Source organism: Triticum aestivum, chromosome 1B, assembly GCF_018294505.1.
Source record: "Triticum aestivum cultivar Chinese Spring chromosome 1B, IWGSC CS RefSeq v2.1, whole genome shotgun sequence".
Taxonomy (NCBI): domain Eukaryota; kingdom Viridiplantae; phylum Streptophyta; class Magnoliopsida; order Poales; family Poaceae; genus Triticum; species Triticum aestivum.
The window spans coordinates 504,701,612-504,723,484 of NC_057795.1; the positions used below are offsets into that span (position 1 = coordinate 504,701,612).

The 21,873-nt window shown below is 42.3% G+C and overlaps 1 protein-coding gene across 1 annotated transcript; it reads left to right on the forward strand.

Moving 5' to 3' along the window:
• The first annotated feature begins 16,290 nt into the window (after positions 1-16,290).
• LOC123135098 (60S acidic ribosomal protein P2B) lies at positions 16,291-18,342 on the forward strand. The gene is made up of 4 exons (XM_044554213.1): positions 16,291-16,422; positions 17,086-17,192; positions 17,586-17,809; positions 18,103-18,342. Exons 2-4 carry the CDS (start codon positions 17,105-17,107, stop codon positions 18,127-18,129), a joined length of 339 nt encoding a protein of 112 aa, XP_044410148.1. The 5' UTR covers positions 16,291-16,422; positions 17,086-17,104; the 3' UTR covers positions 18,130-18,342.
• The last annotated feature ends 3,531 nt before the right edge of the window (positions 18,343-21,873 follow it).

Sequence of the window (21,873 nt, forward strand, 5' to 3'; positions counted from 1 at the left end):
GAGAAGACATGATTGCTTTGATTAGTATGCTTGAAGTATTATTACTTTTATGTCAATATGAACTTTTGTCTTGAATCTTTCGGATCTGAATATTCATGCCACAATTAAGAATATTTACATTGAAATTATGCCAAAGTATCACTCCGCATCAAAAATTCTTTTTTTATCATTTACCTACTCGAGGACGAGCAGGAATTAAGCTTCGGGATGCTTGATACGTCTCCAACGTATCTATAATTTTTTATTGCTCCATGCTACTTTATCTACTGTTTTAGGCAATATTGGGCTTTATTGTCCACTTTTATATTATTTTTGGGACTAACCTATTAATCGGAGGCCCAGCCCAGATTTGTTGTTTTATGCTTATTTCAGTGTTTTGAGGAAAAGGAATATCAGACGGAGTCAAAACAGAACAAAATCAACTGGAGAAGTTATTTTTGGAAGGAAAGCAACCTGATGGACTTGGAGTGCACGTCAGGGGAGTCCTGGGCTGCCCACGAGGGTGGGGGCGCGCCCCCTGCCTCGTGAGCACCCCGGAGGTCCACCGACGTACCCCTTGCACCCATATATACCTACGTACCCTAAAACTTCCAGAACAGAAGATAGATCGGGAGTTCCGCCGCCGCAAGCCTCTGTAGCCACCAAAAACCAATCGAGACCCTGTCCCGGCACCCTGCCGGAGGGGGATCCCATCACCGAAGGCCATCTTCATCATCCTGGCGCTATCCATGACGAGGAGGGAGTAGTTCACCCTCGGGGCTGAGGGTATGTACCAGTAGCTATGTGTTTGATCTCTCTCTCTCGTGTTCTCTCTCGTGTTCCCTCTATGGCATGATCTTGATGTATCCCGAGCTTTGCTATTGTAGTTGGATCTTATGATGTTTCTCCCCCTCCACTCTCTTGTGATGAATTGAGTTTCCCCTTTGAAGTTATCTTATCGAGTCTTTTATGAGAACACTTGATGTATGTCTTGCCGTGATTATCTGTGGTGACAATGGGATATCATGTGCCACTTGATGTATGTTTTGGTGATCAACTTGCAGGTTTCGTGACATTGGGAACCTATGCATAGGGGTTGGCACACGTTCTTGACTCTCCGGTAGTAGCTTTGGGGCACTCTTTGAAGTACTTTTATGTTGGTTGGATGAATCTGAGATTGTGTGACGCATATCGTATAATCATGCCCACGGATACTTGAGGTGACAACGGAGTATCTAGGTGACATTAGGGTTTTGGTTGATTTGTGTCTTAAGGTGTTATTCTAGTACGAACTCTTTTATAGATCGATCCGAAAGAATAACTTTGAGGTGGTTTCGTACCCTACCATAATCTCTACGTTTGTTCTCCGCTATTAGTGGCTTTGGAGTGACTCTTTGTTGCATGTTGAGGGTTTTTTATATGATCTATCTATGTTATTATTGTTGAGAGAACTTGCACTAGTGAAAGTATGAACCCTAGGCCTTGTTTCCTACCATTGCAATACCGTTTACGCTCACTTTTACCACTTGTTACCTTGCTGTTTTTATTATTTCAGATTACAAAAACCCATATCTACTATCTATTTTGCACTTGTATCACCATCTCTTCGCCGAACTAGTGCACCTATACAATTTACCATTGTATTGGGTGTGTTGGGGACACAAGGGACTCTTTGTTATTTGGTTGCAGGGTTGTTTGAGAGAGACCATCTTCATCCTACGCCTCCTACGGATTGATAAACCTTAGTTCATCCACTTGAGGGAAATTTGCTACTATCCTACAAACCTGTGCACTTGCAGGCCCAACAACGTCTACAAGAAGAAGGTTGTGTAGTAGACATCAGTGACAAAGAGGTTGTCGTAAATGGTTAAGGCGATGCTAGTTTTGACACTGATTCGGATGACTCTAAGTCACAAACTGGATACGTATTTATTTTGAATGGTGGGATGTCATGTGAAGTGGAGTACATAGCTGCTTCGGAAGCAACAAAAGAAGGAGTTTGGATGAAGGAGTTCATATCCGATCTGGGTGTAATACCTAGTGCATCGGGTCCAATGAAAATCTTTTGTGACAATACTAGAGCAACTACCTTAGCGAAGGAATCCAGATTTCACAAAAGAACCAAACACATCAAGAGATGCTTCAACTCCATCGTGATCAAGTCAAGGAGGGAGACATAGAGATTTTCAAAATACATACGGATCTGAATGTAGTAGACCCGTTGACTAAGCCTCTTCCACGAGCAAAACATGATCAGCACCAAGATTCCATGGGTGTTAGAATCATTACAATGTAATCTAGATTATTGACTCTAGTGCAAGTGGGATACTGATGGAAATATGCCCTAGAGGCAATAATAAAGTTGTTATTTTATATTTCCTTATTCGTGATAAATGTTTATTATTCATGCTAGAGTTTTATTGATCGGAAACCTAAATACATGTGTGAATACATAGACAAACACTGTGTCCCTAATGAACCTCTACTTGACTAGCTCGTTGATCAAAGATGGTTAAGGTTTCCTAACCATGGACATGAGTTGTCATTTGATAATGGGATCACATCATTAGGATAATTATGTGATGGACAAGACCCATCCGTTAGCTTAGCATATTATTCATTTAGTTTTATTGCTATTGCTTTCTTCATGTCAAATACATATTCCTTCGACTATGAGATTATGCAACTCCCGGATACCGGAGGAATGCATTATGTGCTATCAAACATCATAATGTAACTGTGTGATTATAAAGATGCTCTTCAGGTATCTCCGAAGGTGTTTGTTGAGTTGGCATAAATCAAGATTATGATTTGTCACTCTGAGTATCGGAGAGGTATCTCTAGGACCTCTCAGTAATACACATCATAAGAAGCCTTGCAAGCAAAGTGACTAATGAGTTAGTTGTAGGATGATGTATTACGGAACGAGTAAAGAGACTTGCCGATAACGAGATTGAACTAGGTATGAAGATACCGATGATCATATCTCGGGCAAGTAACATACCGATGGACAAAGGGAATAACGTATGTTGTCATAATGGTTCGACCGATAAAGATCTTTGTAGAATATGTGGGAGCCAATACGAGCATACAGGTTCTGCTATTGGTTATTGACCGAAGAGATGTCTCGGTCATGTCTACATAGTTCTCGAACCCGTAGGGTCCGCACGCTTAACGTTCGTTGACGATATAGTATTATATGAGTTATGTGATTTGGTGACCGAATGTTGTTCGGAGTCCCGGATGTGATCACGAACATGGTGAGGAGTCTCAAAATGGTCGATAGGTAAAGATTGATATATAGGACGATGGTATTCGGACACCCGAAGTGTTCCGGAGTGTATCGGGTATTTATCGGAGTACCGGAGGGGTTACCGGAACCCCCCGGGGGAAGATATGGGCCATGAGAGGGGCGCACACCAGCCCACAAGGGGTGGCACACCCCCCTATGGTAGGAGGTCGGTTGGGAGAAGGAAAAGGGGGGGTTGCCCCCCCCCTTCCCTTTCTTTCTTCCCCTTCCCTTTCTCTCCGGTGAAAAAAGGCAGGGGTGCCACTTGGGGAAACCCCAAGTAGGATTCAGATCCTACTTGGGGCACCCCCTGGCTGCTCCCTCCTCCCCCCATCTATATATATGTGGGAGAGGGGCGCCTAGCACACCCCAGACGTTAGCTTAGCCGTGTGCGGTGCCCCCTCCGCAGTTTACGCCTTCAGTCATAACTTTGTAGTGCTTAGGCGAAGCCCTGCAGAGATTACTTCACCATCACCGTCACCACGCCGTCGTGCTGACAAAACTCATCTACTACCTCGACATCTTGCTGGATCAAGAAGGCGAGGGATGTCACCAAGTTGAACATGTGCATAACTCGGAGGTGTCGTACGTTCGGTGCTTGATCTGTGGGTAGCGAAGAAGGTTTGACTACATCAACTGCGTTGTGAAATGCTTTCGCTTATGGTCTATGAGGGTACGTAGACACACTCTCCCCCTCGTTTCTATGCATCTCCTAGATAGGTCTTGCGTGAGCGTAGGATTTTTTTTTGAAATTGCATGCTAATTTCCCCAAAAATAACATGATATATATTTTTCTCATCAAGATAAGCATATTTCAAAGTGTCTGGAAATTGTTTTAATTCAAACACAGGATCACCTTTAGTTGGAGGAGGACCTACTAGAGTTTCAATAGGCAAATTGTGTTTAAGCAGAGGACAATGTTCAAAGAATTTTTTATCTATTCATTTCTTTCATGCAGAGGCATATCATTTTCATGGTCCAGGAAATATTGTTCTAGAGGATTAGTAGGAGGCACAACAATAGAAGCAAGACCAATTATTTCATCCTTACTATACAATTCTTTCTTAGGATGCTTGCTACTAAACTTGGAAAAATTAAACTCATGAGACTCATCACCAAAACTAACACTGACAGTTTGCTTCTCGCAATCTTTTTTAGCATTAATGGTGTTCAAGAAAGGTCTACAAAAGATAATGGGACAAAAGTCATCTTGTGGGGAATCAAGAACAAGAATATTAGTAGGGTATTTTATTTTCCCACACAAGACTTCAACATCTCTAACAATCCCAAGTGGTGTGATGGTGTCTCTATTAGCAAGTTTAATAGTAACATTTATGTCTTCTATTTCAGCGAGTGCTATATCATTCATAATTTCTTGATATAAGGTAAAAGTAATAGCACTCACGCTAGCACCTATGTCGCATAAACCATGATAACAGTGATCTCCTATTTTAACTGAGATAACATGCATGCCAACAACGGGTCTATGCTTATCTTTTTCATCGGGTTTGGCAATTCTAGCAGCTTCATCACAGATGTAAATAACATGCCCATCTATATTTTCAACCAGTAGATCTTTAACCATAGCAACACTAGGTTCTACTTTGATTTGTTCAGCAGGTTTGGAAGTTCTAATATAACTTTTGTTGACCACATTTGAAACTTTAGCATGTTCCTTTATCCTAACAGGCAAAGGTGTTTTTTCAATATAAGCAGTAGGAACAACTGGATCAACATTATAAATTATAGTTTTGTCTTTAGCTATTACCGATTCGTTAATCTCTTCTTTGATAGGTGGGTGATATTTAAACCACTTATCCTTAGCGAGATCAACATGAGTAGCAAATGATTCACAAAAGGAGGATACTATCTCAGAGTCAAGTCCATATTTAGTGCTAAACTTTTGAAAAGCATCGGTATTCATAAAAGATTTAACACAATCATACTTGAGCTTAATACATGACTCTTTGCCTTCTCGAGTTCCCAATCTTTAGAGTTGCGTTTAATTCTTTCTAAAAGATTCCACCAGAAGTCAATAGTCTTCTTCATAAAGGAATTAGTACAATAAGTATCGAGCATGGATCGATCATCATGAGAAAGCCGAGCATAAAAATTTTGAATTATAATTTCTCTTGAGAGTTCATGATTGGGGCATGAATATAACATTGACTTAAGCCTCCCCCAACCTAGAGCAATACGTTCTCCTTCACGAGGCCAAAAATTATATATATAATTCTGATCACGATGAACTAGATGCATAGGATATTTTTTTGGTGAAATTCCAATTTCTATCGATTCCAATTCCAAGACCCAATATCATCACATAGCCTATACCATGCCAATGTTTTCCCCTAAAATATAAAGGGAAAACTTTCTTCTTAGCTTCATCTCCGGGAAAACCTGCAAGCTTAAATAATCCACAAATTTCATCCACATATATCAAGTGCATATCAGGATGTTCGGTTCCATCTCCTGCATAAGGATTAGCTAGCAGTTGTTCTATCATACCCGAAGGAATTTTATAACCAATTTTTTCAGTAGGTGTAGTAGGTTGAGGGTAACTAATTGTGGTTCCGATCGAGGTGAAGATACCCCGAACAAACCCCTCAAAGGATTGTTTTCCATAGTAGCAAGTAACAATAAATTTCAGCAGGTAGTAATAATATTTCCTTACCGATTTCCACTTACCAAAACCGCTTCACTCCCCGGCAACGGCGCCAGAAAAGAGCCTTGATGACCCACAAGTATAGGGGATCAATCGTAGTCCTTTCAATAAGTAAGAGTGTCAAACCCAACGAGGAGCAGAAGGAAATGACAAGCGGTTTTCAGCAAGGTAATGTCTCCAAGCACTGAAATTATAAGTAACGAGTAGTTTGATAGCAAGATAATTTGTAACAAGCTAGTAACGGTAATGGTAACAAAAGTGAAGCAAGGTAGCCCAATCCTTTTGAGGCAAAGGACATTCCAAAATGGTCTCTTATGATAAGCAAAGTGGGTACACAGGAATTTCATCTAGTCACTTTCATCATGTTGGTTTGATTTGTGTTTGCTACTTTGATAATTTGATACGTGGGTGGACCGGTGCTTAGGTGCTTTTCTTACTTGAACAAACCTCTTACTTATGATTAACCCTCTCGCAAGCATCCGCAACTACGAGAAAACTATTAAGAATAAATCTAACCATAGCATTAAACTTTTGGATCCAAATCAGCCCTTACGGAATAGCGCATAAACTAACGTTTAAGCTTCTATCACTCTCGCAACCCATCATCTAATAACTACTCCACAATGCATTCCCTTAGGCCCAAATATGGTGAAGTGTCATGTAGTCGACATTCACATGACACCACTAAGGGAATGACAACATACATACTATCAAAATATCGAACACATATCAAGTTCACATGATTACTTGCAACAAGATTTCTCTTGTGACCTCAAGAACAAAAGTAACTACTCACAAATGGTAATCATGCTCAAGATCAGAGGGGTATTAAATAGCATAATGGATCTGAACATATAATCTTACACCAAATAAACCATATAGTAATCAACTACAAGATGTAATTAACAGTACTAGTGACCCACAAGTACCAATCTATAGTTCTAGTACAAAGATTGAACACAAGAGATGAACTAGGGTTTGAGAGGAGATGGTGATGTTGAAGATGTTGATGGAGATTGCCCTCCCCAAGATGGGAGAGTTGTTGGTGATGATGAGGACGATGATTTCCCCCTCTGGGAGGGAAGTTCCCCCGGCGAAATCGCTCCACCGGAGGGCAAAAGTGCTCCTGCCCAAGTTCCACCTCGAGACGGTGGCGCTTCATCCCGGAAGTCCTCTCCTTATTTTTTTCTAGGTCAAAATTACTTATATACCGGAAGATGGGCACCGAAGGTGGGCCGAGGAGGGCACAACCCACCAGGGCGCGCTTGGGCTCCCTGGTGCGCACAAGTGGGTTGTGCCCACCTGGTGGGCCCACTCTGGTAGTTATTTGCTCCAATAATTCTTATTTATTCCATAAAAATTCCTCATGAAGTTTCAGCTCATTTGGAGTTGTGCAGAATAGGTAGCCTGACATAGCTTTTTTAGGTCCAGAATTCCAGCTGTCGTCGGTATTCTCCCTCTTTGTGTGAACCTTGCATATTATGAGAGCAAACACATTAGAATTACTCCAAAAAAACATTATTATTCATAAAAACATCATAAATAACAGTAGTAAAACATGATGCAAAATGGACGTATCACTACTATGTCCGTATTTTGTTTTTATCGACACCTCTCTCTCTAAACATGTGGACATGATTTTTTATGTCGGCTTTCGCTTGAGGACAAGCGAGATCTAAGCTTGGGGGAGTTGATACGTCCATTTTGCATCATGTTTTTCTACTGTTATTTATAATGTTTATATGCATAATAATGGTTTATGGAGTAATTCTAATGCATTTTCTCTCGTAATATGCAAGGTTTACACAAAGAGGGAGAATACCGTCAGCTGGAAATCTGGACCTAAAAAAGCTACGTCATAGATACCTATTCTGCACATCTCCAAATGAGCTGAAATTTTACGGAGAATTATTTTGGAATATATAGTAAATATTGGAGCAAATAACTACCAGAGGGGGGTTGCCTGGTGCCCACAAGACACCAGGGCGCGCCAGGCCCCCAGACATCCCTGGTGGTTGGTGGGCAGCCCAGCCCACCTCCGGTGCCCATCTTCTAGTATATAAGGTCTTTTGACCTAGAAAAATAAATAAGAGGAGGACTTTCGGGATGGAGCGCAGCCGTCTCAAGGCGGAACTTGGGTAGGATCACTTTTGAAATCGAGGCCATCGTCATCACCAACAACCCTCTCATCTTTGGGAGGCCAATCTCCATCAACATCTTCAACAACACCAACTCATCTCAAACCCTGGTTCATCTCTTGTGTTCAATCTTTGTACCGGAACCTCAGATTGATACATGTGGGTGACTAGTACTGTTGATTACATCTTGTAGTTGATTACTATATGGTTTATTTGGTGGAAGATATATGTTCATATCCATTATGCTATTTAATACCCCTATGATCTTGAGCATGAATACCATTTGTGAGTAGTTACCTTTGTTCTTGAGGTCACATGAGAAGTCATGTTGCAAGTAATCATGTGAATTTGATATGTTTCGATATTTTGATTTATGTATGTTGTGATTCCCTTAGTGGTGTTATGTGAACGTCGACTACATGACACTTCACCACTTTTGGGCCTAAGGAAATGCATTGTGGAGTAGTTATTAGATGGTTGCTAGAGTGACAAAAGCTTAAACCCTAGTTTATGTGCTACTTCGTAAGGGACTGATTTGGATCCATATGTTTAATGCTATGGTTAGATTTTATCTTAATACTTTTCTCATAGTTGCGGATGCTTGCGAGGGGGTTAATCATAAGTGGGAGGCTTGTTCAAGTAAGAACAACACCCAAGCACCGGTCCACCCACATATCAAATTATCAAAGTAGCGAATGTGAATCAAACCAACATGATGAAAGTGACTAAATGAAATTCTCGTGTACCCTCAAGAATGCTTTGCTTATTATAAGAGACCGTTTTGGCCTGCCCTTTGCTACAAAAAGGATTGTGCTTCCTTGCTGCACTTTATTTACCGTTACCGTTACTTGTCCGTTACACATTTTCTTGCTATCAAACTACCTGTTACCGACAATTTCAGTGCTTCCAGAAATTACCTTGCTGAAACCACTTGTCATTTCCTTCTACTCCTCGTTGGGTTCGACACTCTTACTTATCGAAAGGACTAGATTAATCCCCTATACTTGTGGGTCATCATGGACCCACATGAGCCAAACCTGAATCACAACTATCAGTGCTGCTGCCTAAAGCCCTGAATTACTAGCTTCATCTGTTCATCCACACCCTAGGTGACATCGATGGTGCGGTGTGCAATGGGGAAATTGATCCTATGCCTTACCTAACATTCTATCAAACAACCTAACAAGGGAAGGGGGTTGCATGCTGCTTAGCAACTTCAGAGGCGACGAACAAGATGGGGGAGCATGGCTCACATGATGACGACGAGACGGAGGCCAATAAGAAGGGAGAATTTTGTTTCTGCCACTCTAGATTATGCCAATTTTCCTTATGCCACTCTAGAATTTGACCTCACTTTTGCCACTCTTAAATTTTGACAACATGTCACTGATGGGGAACGAAGCATGAAAAAAAAATCCTATGAACACCAAGATCTAATCTAGGAGATGCATAGCGATGAGAGGGGAGTGTGCCTATGTACCCTTGAAGACCGAAAGCGTTAGCGTCGTAACACGGTGATGTAGTCATACTCTTCAGGATCCAATCGCAATCTAATACAATCTAGTGCAGAACGGATGACATCTCCGAGATTAGCACACATTTAGCTCTATCGCGTCCTCTCCTTCTTGACCCAGTAAGCGAGGGAGAGGAGGTAGACGAGATTGAAACCAACACGGCGGTATGGTGGTGGTGGCAGCAGCAGAATTCTGACAGGTCTTCGCCAAGCGCGTACAGGAGAAAAGGTGGGAGGAGTTGGGAGAGGCAAAGGGCAAGGGTTAAGCGGTATAGCCCCCACGCCCCTCCCCACTATATATAGGGGGTGAGGGTGAGGGGGCGCCGGCCCAAGCCCCTCCTCCAAGGGAGGGGATGGAGTGCCCACCAACTCAGGTGGGGCGCCTCCCACCCTAGGCGCATGGGCCTAGTGGGGGCTCGTGCGCCTGGCCCAACTAGGCCAAGGCACCCCCTCCCTACAGCCCATGTGGGTACCCGGGGCTGGTGGACCCTCCCGGTGGACCCCTGGAACCTGTCAGTACCTCCGATACACTTGCCGGCATGCCCCCGAACTTTTCCGGTAGCCAAAACAGGACTTCCCATATATAAATCTTTACCTCCAGACCATTATGGAGATCATCGTGATATTCTGGATCCCATCCAGGACTCCGAACAATCTTCAGACTTTTCACTGTTAATATCTCAATACTACCCTAGCGCCACCGAACGTTAAGCATATGCGACCCTACGGGCTCGAGAATCATGTAGACATGACCGAGACACCTCTCCGGTCAATAACCAGTAGCGGGACCTGGATGCCCATAATGATTCCTACATATTCCATGAAGATCATTATCAGTTGAACCACGATGTCAAGGATTCAGTCAATCCCATATGCAATTCCCTTTGTCCGGTGATATGTTACTTGCCCGAGATTCGATCGTTGGTATCTCTATACCTAGTTCAATCTCGTTGCCTACAAGTCTCTTTACTCGTTTCATAATACAAGATCCCGTGACTAAACTCATTAGTCACATGAAGTTTCTTATGATGTTGTATTATCGAGAGGGCACAAAGATATCTCTTTGTCACATGGAGTGGCAAATCATAGTCTCGATCCATGCAACCCAACAGACACCTTCGAAAATACCCGTAAAGCACCTTTATAATCACCCAGTTGTGGTGTGACATTTGATATCACACAAATTATTCCTACGGTATTCGGGAGTGGCATGATCTCATTTGTCTAAGGAACTGACACTTGACATGAAGAAAGTTGTAGCAAATAACTAAACAATCTGATGCTAAGCTTACGATTTGGTCTGTCCATCACATCATCTCCTAATGATGTGATCCCCTTATCAAATGACAACTCATGACTATAGTTAGGAACCCTTAACCATCTTTGATCAACGAGCTAGTCTAATAGAGGCTTACTAGGGACACAGTGTAGTTTATGTACTCACACGTGTATTTAAGTTTACATAGTTTTATTATTGCCTCTAGGGCATATTTCCAACAGTCTGCCACTTGCACTAGAGTCAATAATCTAGTTTACATAGTTTTAAATCTAACACCCATGGAGTCTTGGTACTGATCATATTTTGCTCGTGGAAGAGGTTTAATCAATATGTCTGCCACATTCATATCCGTATGAACTATGAAAGTTCTAAGGTTCGTGCCGATGCAAGTCAGGCCTCCCTTTATGCAATCAAAGAACTTTTTTTCGTATCAAGTGGGCTTGTTTGGGGGCAATGCATGCAACCAAACACACCCACGAAAACTTCCAAAACGAGTCCGTAGAAGAGGAGACAATTTGGCTCCCAGGTCGAGATGCTCGTGTGGATGAATAGTAAAATCAGGAAAAAATATAGCAAACAAATTCAACTTTTTTGATTTTTTGGTCCGCAGGATGCTCAAATGCATGACACTCGTGCAAAATTGGCTGGTGTTTAGATATTTGAGTAGCTCTCAGAAAACAATTGGCCTGCGAGGAAGTTTGAAAAAAAAGCATTGTTCAGAGCTTATTTTGTCTTTTCGCCACCAGCTTCTCAAATTTGATTTACCCATGCTTTTTTGCATGCTCCTCGCATGCTAAACCATCTTGCATGAAAAAAACAGAACCTTTTGAATTTATTTGCTATTTTAGAAACTTTTCAAAACGGTTCAGAAAGATATAATATTGGTCCGACCTATTAGCGAAGTGCCAGAGACTACACCTATGCTACCATGTCAACCAATATGTATCGCTCGTTGCGAGCGTTTACATGGAGATCGCGCATAGCGTACTCTTCTGGCCGCTTATTATATTTATTATTTATATATCTACTAGATCATGAAGACGCGCGTTGCCGTGCCCGCCCATATTGAAAAAGTATAGATATATGCATTATGATGGATCAGAAAACACATATCTTAACACAGTTTATCTGTAACAATCTAGGATAACACTCCCTTATGTCAAATGTCAAGTTGGTCAGTGTATCATCTTAACACTGGAAAAAGTAAGACATAATATATGGCTACTATGAGAAGCAAGCGCCTATGAGTGTGTTATCACAAAGGCATTCAGTAAAGACGTCAAACTTCAGCAAAGTACTAATAATAGAGACTCCCAAGAAAGTACTCCTGAATAGATTCAGAAAGCAACCGATAGGAAACATCTGTATGTTGCAACAGAATAGGGACCAAATAAAGTGAAAATATGAGTGACGATAAGAGCATGGATAGGATAAGGAATGTGTCATTCAACAATATCCGGCTTCAAGATTACACACCTTACATCCTAATGGATAGACTTGTAATTATCAGCATTTGGATACGGCACTTTATTTCTAGATGATCCAGAATAACATTATACATGGTCAACAAATGATGTTTATCATGATTCATGCATCGGGGATATTCTACCCATTCCCACTCATTTGAGACTGACGGAGTTTTTTTTAGCTAGAACAATTTTAAAGTGTTGATGGCAGTAGCACAGGAAAAGAAGAAAACCAAGAAGCGTTATTCAGTCTTACATACCCAGGGGGGCCATACCAAATAAGCTAATATGCATAGGTCCAGCTCATGCCACAGCCATATTATATCAAATCTGAAACAAATTGAGGGAAAGGGAGCGTCCGGTTGGAATAAAAGTTGAACAAGTTGCATATAATGCGGAACTAAACTTGCAGTAATAAAGAAAACAAATATGAACAGGAGGAGAATTTGTTAGTAGTTGCCTTGTCCAGCAGCCATGCATGGTCGCAATTGGATGTGCGACACACCCTCTGAGCAATTCCAACACAGAAACTCCATCGAGTCAGCACTGCAACCCTATAAGGAGGAATAGTAAGTCATTTCCATAGATTTGAAGACATGGGGAAGAATTACTGGGAGGTAGATGGATGGTCTGCAATAGCGAAACTAAGCAACGGGCATGCCTGACGAACAATGAGAAACAACACGGAAGCGAGGAAGGAGTAGAGATTGCCAAGAAAAATATGATGATACAATCATCTTTATGGAGCATGATTTGGCCAAGGCGAGAAATATAAAGCTTGTGTTATGCCTATTTGAACAATTGACCGGGTTAAAGATTAACTTTCATAAGAGCGAGCTGTTCTGTTTTGGTAGGGCCAAAGATGAACAGGATGCTTATAGGCAATTGTTTGGGTGTGAGTTGGGAGAGTTACCCTTCTCTTACTTGGGGATTCCAATCCACCATCGTAGGCTGACAAACAGAGAATGGAAGTGCATCGAGGACTGATTTGAGAAGAAAATGAGTTGCTGGAAGGGTAAGCTCATGTCAAACGGAGGCCGATTAATCCTGATTAATTCGGTGCTCACGAGTATGCCAATGTTTCTCCTATCGTTCTTTGAGGTCCCAGTTGGTGTTAGGAAGAGACTGGACTTCTATCGATCGTGTTTCTTTTGGCAGGGTGATGAGCTTAAAAGAAAATATCGGCTTGCTAAATGGGATATCATCTATAGACCGAAAGACCAAGGGGGTCTGGGTATTGAGAATCTAGAAGTTAAGAATAAATGCCTTCTTAGCAAGTGGCTGTGGAAGCTCTCATCGGAGAATGATGCTATGTGGGCTCAAATCCTTCGCAACAAGTACCTCCAGACAAAAACTTTGTCCCAGGTTACAGTCAGGCCGACCGATTCGCCCTTCTGGAAAGGCCTGATGAAAGTCAAACAGGCCTTGTTTAATAGGACGAAGTTTGTTATTGGAAACAGCACAAGTACACGTTTCCGGGAGGATACTTGGCTCGGCGAGACACCCTTGGCCATCCAATACCCGTCGTTGTACCGCATTGTTCAACGACGTGAGGTGTTCGTCGCATCGGTCTTTCAATCTACCCCCCTTAATATTCAGTTCCGACGAACGCTAGCGGGCAATCGTTGGGAAGAATGGCTCCGTCTAGTTAGGAGACTGATGGAAGTCCAGCTTTCACAACAACCCGATGAATCACACTGGAAATTGACTAAGTCTGAAGTATTCACGGTTAAATCAATGTATATTGATGTTATTAATTCGAACTCCATTCCTACGTCCAAGCATGTTTGGGATGCCAAAGTTCCTTTAAAAATAAAAGTGTTTATGTGGTTTGTCCATAAACTAGTTATTTTAACTAAGGACAACTTGATAAAGCGTAATTGGACATGACCTACTAGGTGTAGTTTCTGCGATCGAGATGAGACTATCAAACACCTCTTTTTTGATTGCCCGTTGGCCAAGGTACTTTGGCAGACGGTCCACATTGCTTTTAATATCAATCCACCGAATTCTGTTAATGCGTTATTTGGGACATGGCTTAATGGGATTGAGCCTGACTTAGCGAGGCATATTCGGGTTGGAGTTTGTGCTTTGCTGTGGACTATCTGAACTTGCAGAAATGATTTGGTTTTTAACAGAACATCATGTATACATTTTTTGCAGGTCATATTCCGAACTACAACACTGATCCGTTCATGGTCGCTACTCACCCAGACAGAGGCCAGGGATCATTTGGTTACTGGGTCTTTCCGCTGGGAGATGGTAGCTCGGGATATCTTCAACCGGTTTGGATGGCGGTCATGTAATAGGATAGACATTTAGTATCCCTATCTAGTTTTAGCCGGCCGGTTGTGGCGTCTTTTCTTGGCTAGTTGGTGTTTCTAGCCCTTTTTGGCTCTGTGTGAGCTTTCTGTGCTTTTTTTATTACTTTTGGAGACCTTTAAAATCATGTTGGCACTACTTTATTTGGTTAATAGGATGGTCGTATGCATCTTTCTGATGCAGAGGCCGGGGAATCTCCCCTTTTCCAAAAAAATGAGGGAGAACGGGAGATTGTGATAACGCAACGATAACGGAAACCAATTACTATCATTACACGAGGGAAACACTCAGACCTTTATGCGCCGGCGACGGTTTCAGCTCCCACGTTCTGACGTTTCAGTCATGGAATGGGAAAAGATGCAGTCATGATGTGGCGGTACAGCCGCAATGGCATGGCGGCCGATACACGCCGAGGACAGCCGGGAATGGACGTCGACGGCACATGCGGCCGTCGCAGCCGCAATGGAGGAACACAACAGGGTAAGACATAGTAGGAGAGAAGGGACTCACTATGCGGGCCAGCGGAGGAAGAGTAGAGGGCACCGACAGTCACACACGTGCAGTGGAAGCTCGCTGTCGGGACTCGGGACGGCGGCGGCGGCGCAATGCGGAGGAACACGCGAGGTGCTTGGGGATACGGATGTTGAATGGGTATGACGTACGGATCAGGAAGCTGCACAAATTCACCGACTGGCAAGCTAAAAGCACGTTCGACACGCCTTTTGGGCCTTCGACCAGTTCGGCCCGATTACACACCGCACTTCTAACTCGTTCTGAGGAGCAGTGGCCCAGACAACGGTGCCCTGAATGGCCCAAGCGGGCAGAGCGCTAAAAAACTGGCTCAAATGACGTATGAGACGACCAACCTAATCCTGAGCGTACCTAAGAGTGATCCAACGGTTGAGAGTGTAAAAACGCTGTGGGGGCTCCTAGCTAGCTGAGTTATACTGTTTTTTAATGACTTGGTTGATTATCTTGTTTTTGCTTTTTTATTCTTTTGGTTCCTTTTCTTTTTTTTCCGCTTTCCCCATTTGTGCCTTTTCTTTCAAATTCACGAATATTTTTCACATTCACGAACAATTTTTATATCTACCAGCTTGGGAAGCTTACCTCGGTCTTGGGAATCTTAAATGTTCAGTATGCATTTACAAATGTCCAGTGTGTATTGGAAAAAAGTTCACTCTATGCTAAAAAATTGTTCAACGTATTTTGAGTTTTTTTCACTGTATTAAAAACTATTCAATATGTATTTGAAAAAACTGTTCACCATATGTCAAAAAATGATCAGTCTGTATTTAAGAACTATTCAATATGTATTTGAAAAAACTGTTCACCGTATGTCAAAAATGATCAGTCTGTATTTAAGAAATGTTCACCATATATTAAAAATGGTTCAATGTGTATTTGGAATATGTTCACAATTTTCTGGGCCTACAAAGAGGTACCAGAAAATGGAATAACTTGGATTGTTCATGAGTTTTTTTTTTAGCAAACTGTTTATGGGCTGAGTTTTGTTTGAGAAACATTTAAATATGGGCTGAGTGGGTACTGTGCTTATGGAGCCCGGAGATTGTGGCCTTTGGGCTTGCGTTCGGAGCCCAGAGAAGTCTCTCCACTGGTCCAGAACCTTCTGAGAGATCGAGTGGTCTCTGATTCGGCCCGATCGCCCGTATATAAAAGCGAAATGGTTCGACTCATTTGGCTAGAACCCTAGCTCGCGCACGAACCCCCTCCGCCGCCGACCTCGCGTCTTCTCCTGCGCATCTCGGAGGTAGGTTTCCCCCAGTCCCATCCTTTCCGCACTCAATTCTGCACCAGGCAAGGTCCCTGCTGCGGCGATCTCGTTTGAAATCCGTCTTGTTCCGCAGTAGGGGAATTATTTGTTGGATGCGAAGACGAGTGTTCCTGTTTGTTCGTTTTCGTAGATCTGTGCGGTATAGGTTGCTTAATCGTCCGTGTGTGTTGCTTAATTGTTGCTCCGCTAGATCTCTAGCTTGCGCCTGCGCGCCAGGTTTCAGGAGATCTGATTTCCCCATTTAGAAACACGGCAGGTCATTCCTGCGTGGATTCTTGTTTACCTAGTGAAAGAATCCTCCGGGGCTTCGAAGGCTAGGATCTAAGATGCACGGGAGGGTCATGTTTGTCATTGTTCTTTTCATGCAGAAGTGTAATTTACATGCATAACTCCATTCATTCACTCAAATACTCCGATGTTCATCTCTCTAAGATTTCCGAGTGGGAAATAATTGCTATGGTATTTTCGTATCGTAGCCACATGCTTTCTGTTGGCCTTGAGCCCTATTAATTTTGGCCTTCTGTATTTTTTTGTTTTCCATGTGTCTTGCTGTCGATCTATTTGGATATGACAGTACTCCCATCTTCAGCATATACTTAGCCTGCCATGCCGTTTAACTGTAATTCCGTTTGTTTTCAGGTGCTTCCTAGTTTCCACGATGAAGCTGATCGCTGCCTACCTCCTCGCCTATCTGGGTGGGAACTCTTCCCCAAGTGCCGCTGACGTCAAGAACATCCTGGACTCAGGTAATTCTTCTTTGCTTGGTGCAAGTTATACTGGTTCAGATACTCTTCACTTAGGGATTAGGGATTGCCTCCAGCTTTTCTTATGGATTGATGTATTTAGCATGATATAAAAGATAAAATTTGCTGCACTCTGTTCTGTTGCTGAACATAACATAACATAAATCCAATCTTTGTACTTTCAGTCAGGTCATTGAGTTCTATTATATTTTGAGGTTTCAAATGTACAATAACTTATTGCTAGTTATGATTATGGTCGCATATCAAAACTTGTCAATTTGGCTACTTCATCAGAGGATGTGAGAGCGAAAAAAATTCTTATTGTCTTTGTTATTCATGTGAGAATCTAGTTATGATATTGTTCATATCGTTTGACTTGGAGATTGCTTGTTACAGTTGGTGCCGAGGCTGATGAAGAAAAGCTTGAGTTCCTTCTGGCTGAACTCAAAGGCAAGGACATCACAGAAGTGATTGCATCTGGAAGGGAGAAGTTTGCCGCTGTGCCTTCAGGTGGGGGTGCCATTGCTGTGGGAGCTCCAGCTGCTGCATCTGGTGGTGCCGCCGCACCTGCTGCTGAGTCAAAGGAGGAGAAGGTTGAAGAGAAGGAAGAATCTGATGAAGTAAGTATTTTTCCACCTTGCAATGGTTTCTCAGTTACTTTAGTTCTGTGGCCATAAGTTATTCTAGCTGGACTTACATTATAGCAAGCAACCCACATTCAACTTTGTTCAGCTGTTGTTGTTGCAAGTAGTGACTTGTTAGTTTTGGCACGACAATTTACCATTTCAAATTCACTGCCTAGTTGCAAGTAGAAGCTAGAATTCCTTCCGCAGCATGCAAATTGTTAAACCTGATCACATACTTATATTTGATTTACTGTGAACTTGCTGACATTCTCGTTTTCTTTATGCAGGACATGGGTTTCAGTCTGTTCGACTAAGCGCTTCAGTTCCTCCCCCCTACCCTCTGTTTACCCTAGTATCTGTCGTGTGTGGCCTGCCACAACAGCGCCTGCATAATATCTAGAGACCTAAAGTTCGTGCTATTTTGCTTGGGACAATGTATATGTTTAGTACCTTAGTATGTGAGTGTGTTACTGCTTCCGCAGCGTTGAGAAGTTGATTGATAATTTGCTGGAGTTATGTTTCTCTCATGCCTTGGTGTTTGCGGTCGTGATAGTGCACATGGACTTTTGATGTTCTTAATGGTTTATCTGGTGAAAGGATCTTGATTTTCTCTATGATTGAATGGGTTTTCTCTGGGATCGAATGCTCTTTCTTCACACTGGTGTGACCATCTGACCATTTTTCACAGTGAGATCTCACACTCACTTCTCTGAACAGAAAGGAGAATGGAGAAGCACACATAGTTTTGACTAAATTGGTGTACATTTTTTGACTAATATTTCATGCATATCGTTCATCTTTCATTGGATCTTCATAAAACTGGGGTATTGTGAGCTTTGACAAGAGGCATCAGAAACAGCAGACATCATCTGCGATACTTCAGGAAAGAGGAAGCAATTAACAGAGAACGCTAGCCAGTCCGTTGGTGACGGCAACAATGGTGGATCAGGCGATGGCTCGATGATTCACCCCTAGTATTCCCTTGGTTTTTAGTTTTTACTCCCTCCGTTCCAAAATAGATGACCCAACTTTGTACTAACTTTAATACAAAAATAGATAACCTATTTTGGAACGGAGGGAGTACTTATTTGCCTTGAGTCAAACTTTCTAAATATTAACGAAGTTTATATAAAAAAATAATAATATCCAAAATACCAATTCAATAATAACATTAGAACCGTTGTCTAATATATTTTCATACCATATATATTTGTTATAATGGAAGTTTATATTGCTCTTGATAAACTTGGTCAAAACTTCTTAAAATTTGATATAGATGTGAAGTTAAATAAAAATGGAGAGAGTCTAAGCCTTTTCCTTCTATTATCAGCTCAGTAACGCTCTAAAACGACCTCTGGTCCTGGTCTTGACCTAAGCCATAAAACAGTTAGGTCGAATTACAACTGTGACGGACATGAGTAATACTCAACTTTTATAAGAGCGTTTAGAAACTGTAGTTAAAATTTCGTACGCTACGAAAATGTTGTTATTTCCCATTTTGCCTCTCCGCAGTCTGCGCTCACTTGTCGTGACTCTTCACACTCACTGTCTCACCAGTTGCTCCCTGAAATCCCTAGCTCCTTCGACGTCGCCGCCCAAATCCCAGCTCCTCTGACTCGTCGCCCAAATCCCCAGCTCCTCCAACGTCGCCGCCCGCATCCTTCTCGCCCGCGTCGCCGTAGCCCTCGTCGCCTCTTCCTCTCGCCCCGTGTCACCTCTCGATGGAGTTAAAGGTGCCTTTTTTAGTCAAGCCGAGAGGAGCACAGGCACCAACGACGGCGAGGACCAGCGGGAGGAGCTATGCTGCTGGCTGGATCTGAAATTGTTGTATACTCAGCGGGAGTATGAAGTAGGAGGGCCGTCGCCCGTCGCCGTGAGCTGGAGCAGGAGGAGCGTAGGCACGGCGGCCTGGTCAACGACGACAACAAGTCCAGACCGTGCAAGGCCAGCAAGGGCACGTGAAGCAGGAGGACGTCCTACTCGACGACGGCGGCAACGAACAACGGCGTTCCTCGCCGCCCTCGACCCCAGCATATCGAGCGCGTGGTGAGCTTCCCCTATCTCCCCCCCTTTATCCTAGTTCCTGCAGTCGTCAGGCATACTCCATGGTTCAGTATGTGGATTTGTTGATTGTCGAATCTACATATTCCATGGTTCAGATTAAAATGACACAATCTTCAGTTTATTTGCATGACACAATCTACATGGTTCATACTGTCAGCATATACTGCTTGTGTACAGTATGTTTACTTCATGTTCAGATTAAAATGTGTCTCCATATCTTTTTTAGCCACAAGCAGATCTTAGATGTAAGGTTAGCATAAGCTGGCCCTTATTCTTTTTTAGCTATTCATCTTTGTATATGCTCTGCTTGTCTGTCAGCATATTTGGAATACAGAGATGATTGTGGCTGTACTCCATATATGTAGCCCTTATTTAAAGCAGGAGTATGTATGTAGCCACAATATATATGTAGCACTTATTTAATGGCTTGTTCACTGGTTTCAAAATTCATCTAAATTGAGCACTCCATGTGCAGATGTTGGAGTACATTTTTCAACTGAAAGTTTACAACTCGGAGTAAATTGAGTACAAATTCCAGTTGCTTCTATCAATGTTTACAGTTGAATAAATTGAGTAGATGATGGTTTTACAGTAAATTATTGTATATTTGAGAAAGTGTACAAATTCCAATTGCTTTTGTCAATGTTTCCAGTTGCTTCTTTGAGTAGTAACTGAAGTGTTTGTGTGCTTGTAGACTACTGCTTGAATTTTTGCAGTACTCCATGGTTTCTGAATTTGCACTAGTTGGAGTATGAGTATGAGTATGAATTTCTACTGCTTGGAGTAGTTCCTGAATAAACTGGAGTATGAATTAATTCAGAAACTTCAAACAACACCCATAAACTTACATATAAAATTCAGAAACTTCCATAAGGTTCACAAACATTCCATGAAGTTCAGAAGCTTGCATATAATTTTAGAAACTTGCACACTCCATTTCAAAAAACACATATGGAGTACTCCATTTCAAACAACACAATATAATCCATTTCATACTTACAAATAATCCATATCCACAAACAATACAAGTCCGAGAATGCATTTCCACAAACAAGTTTCACAATAGCACTACAAGTCTCGACATACTCCATAACAAGGGTTGCAAGCATTGCAAGTCTCAACATACTCCACTACTCCATGATATCTTGCTCTAGAATCTCCATGGCATTTTCATAAACTTCACGGGGAAAGTGAATCCTAGGTGGCAGGATTCCTTGCCTTTCCAATCTATCCTTGCGCAAATGTGGAATTTTGTATGAATTTTCCCCTCCATGGTTCATCACTTCAACCATGACGGTCTGAAGTGTTAGAAATATTCTGTTGAGTTTCCCGGCATCATACTCATCAAACTCTTCCTGCACACCTTGAATCAGTTCTTTGATAGTCGTGGGTGCTCTACAGTCGGTCAAAGACTCAAGGGATCTGAAATATCCAAGATCAAGTGCGTTTAGATCAGGAGAATTTGGAGGCTGGTTTATTATTTTAATGTCCAGACCAGTTGTAGCCACAGCTTCTGCAAACTCTGCATCACCAGGAAGAATGTGCGTTCTTGCGTTATCTTGCTGGATCAATATTGGATTAGTATCATCTGCGGGCCAGACTTCCTTTATTCCAGGAACCACTTTTTCTATCATATACCTCCTCATTACCCATTGGTTCACGTTGACAGACTTGATTTCAATGGTCCCTCTTGCTCTATACTCACTTCTTCTAGCAGCGGGAATCTCTTGCACAAAGGGCCAGACACCAATTTTACCTGAGAATGTCATATTGCCTTCAGCGTCATATCTGGGCCGAGCAACAACGGTCAGAAACATCACTTTCCCAATATAGTTCTTGTTCCGAACAGTTCTGATCGGGTCATCTTCCTCGGGGAGGAGGTAGTAGCATCTGTTCATTTTTGTCATATAGAACCACTTTTCGTCAATATGCACAATGTTGTGCATACTGATGAATTTAGGTCTTGGAGCTGCTAAGGTGGTCTCGTCAAGCAT

Bases quoted from the DNA above. Each gene is read 5' to 3' on its own strand.
- LOC123135098 (XM_044554213.1), top strand. From the start codon at position 17,105: ATGAAGCTGATCGCTGCCTACCTCCTCGCCTATCTGGGTGGGAACTCT. The intron at 17,193-17,585 runs GTAATTCTTCTT...TGCTTGTTACAG, and splicing joins CAAGAACATCCTGGACTCAG to TTGGTGCCGAGGCTGATGAA. The intron at 17,810-18,102 runs GTAAGTATTTTT...TTCTTTATGCAG, and splicing joins AGAAGGAAGAATCTGATGAA to GACATGGGTTTCAGTCTGTT.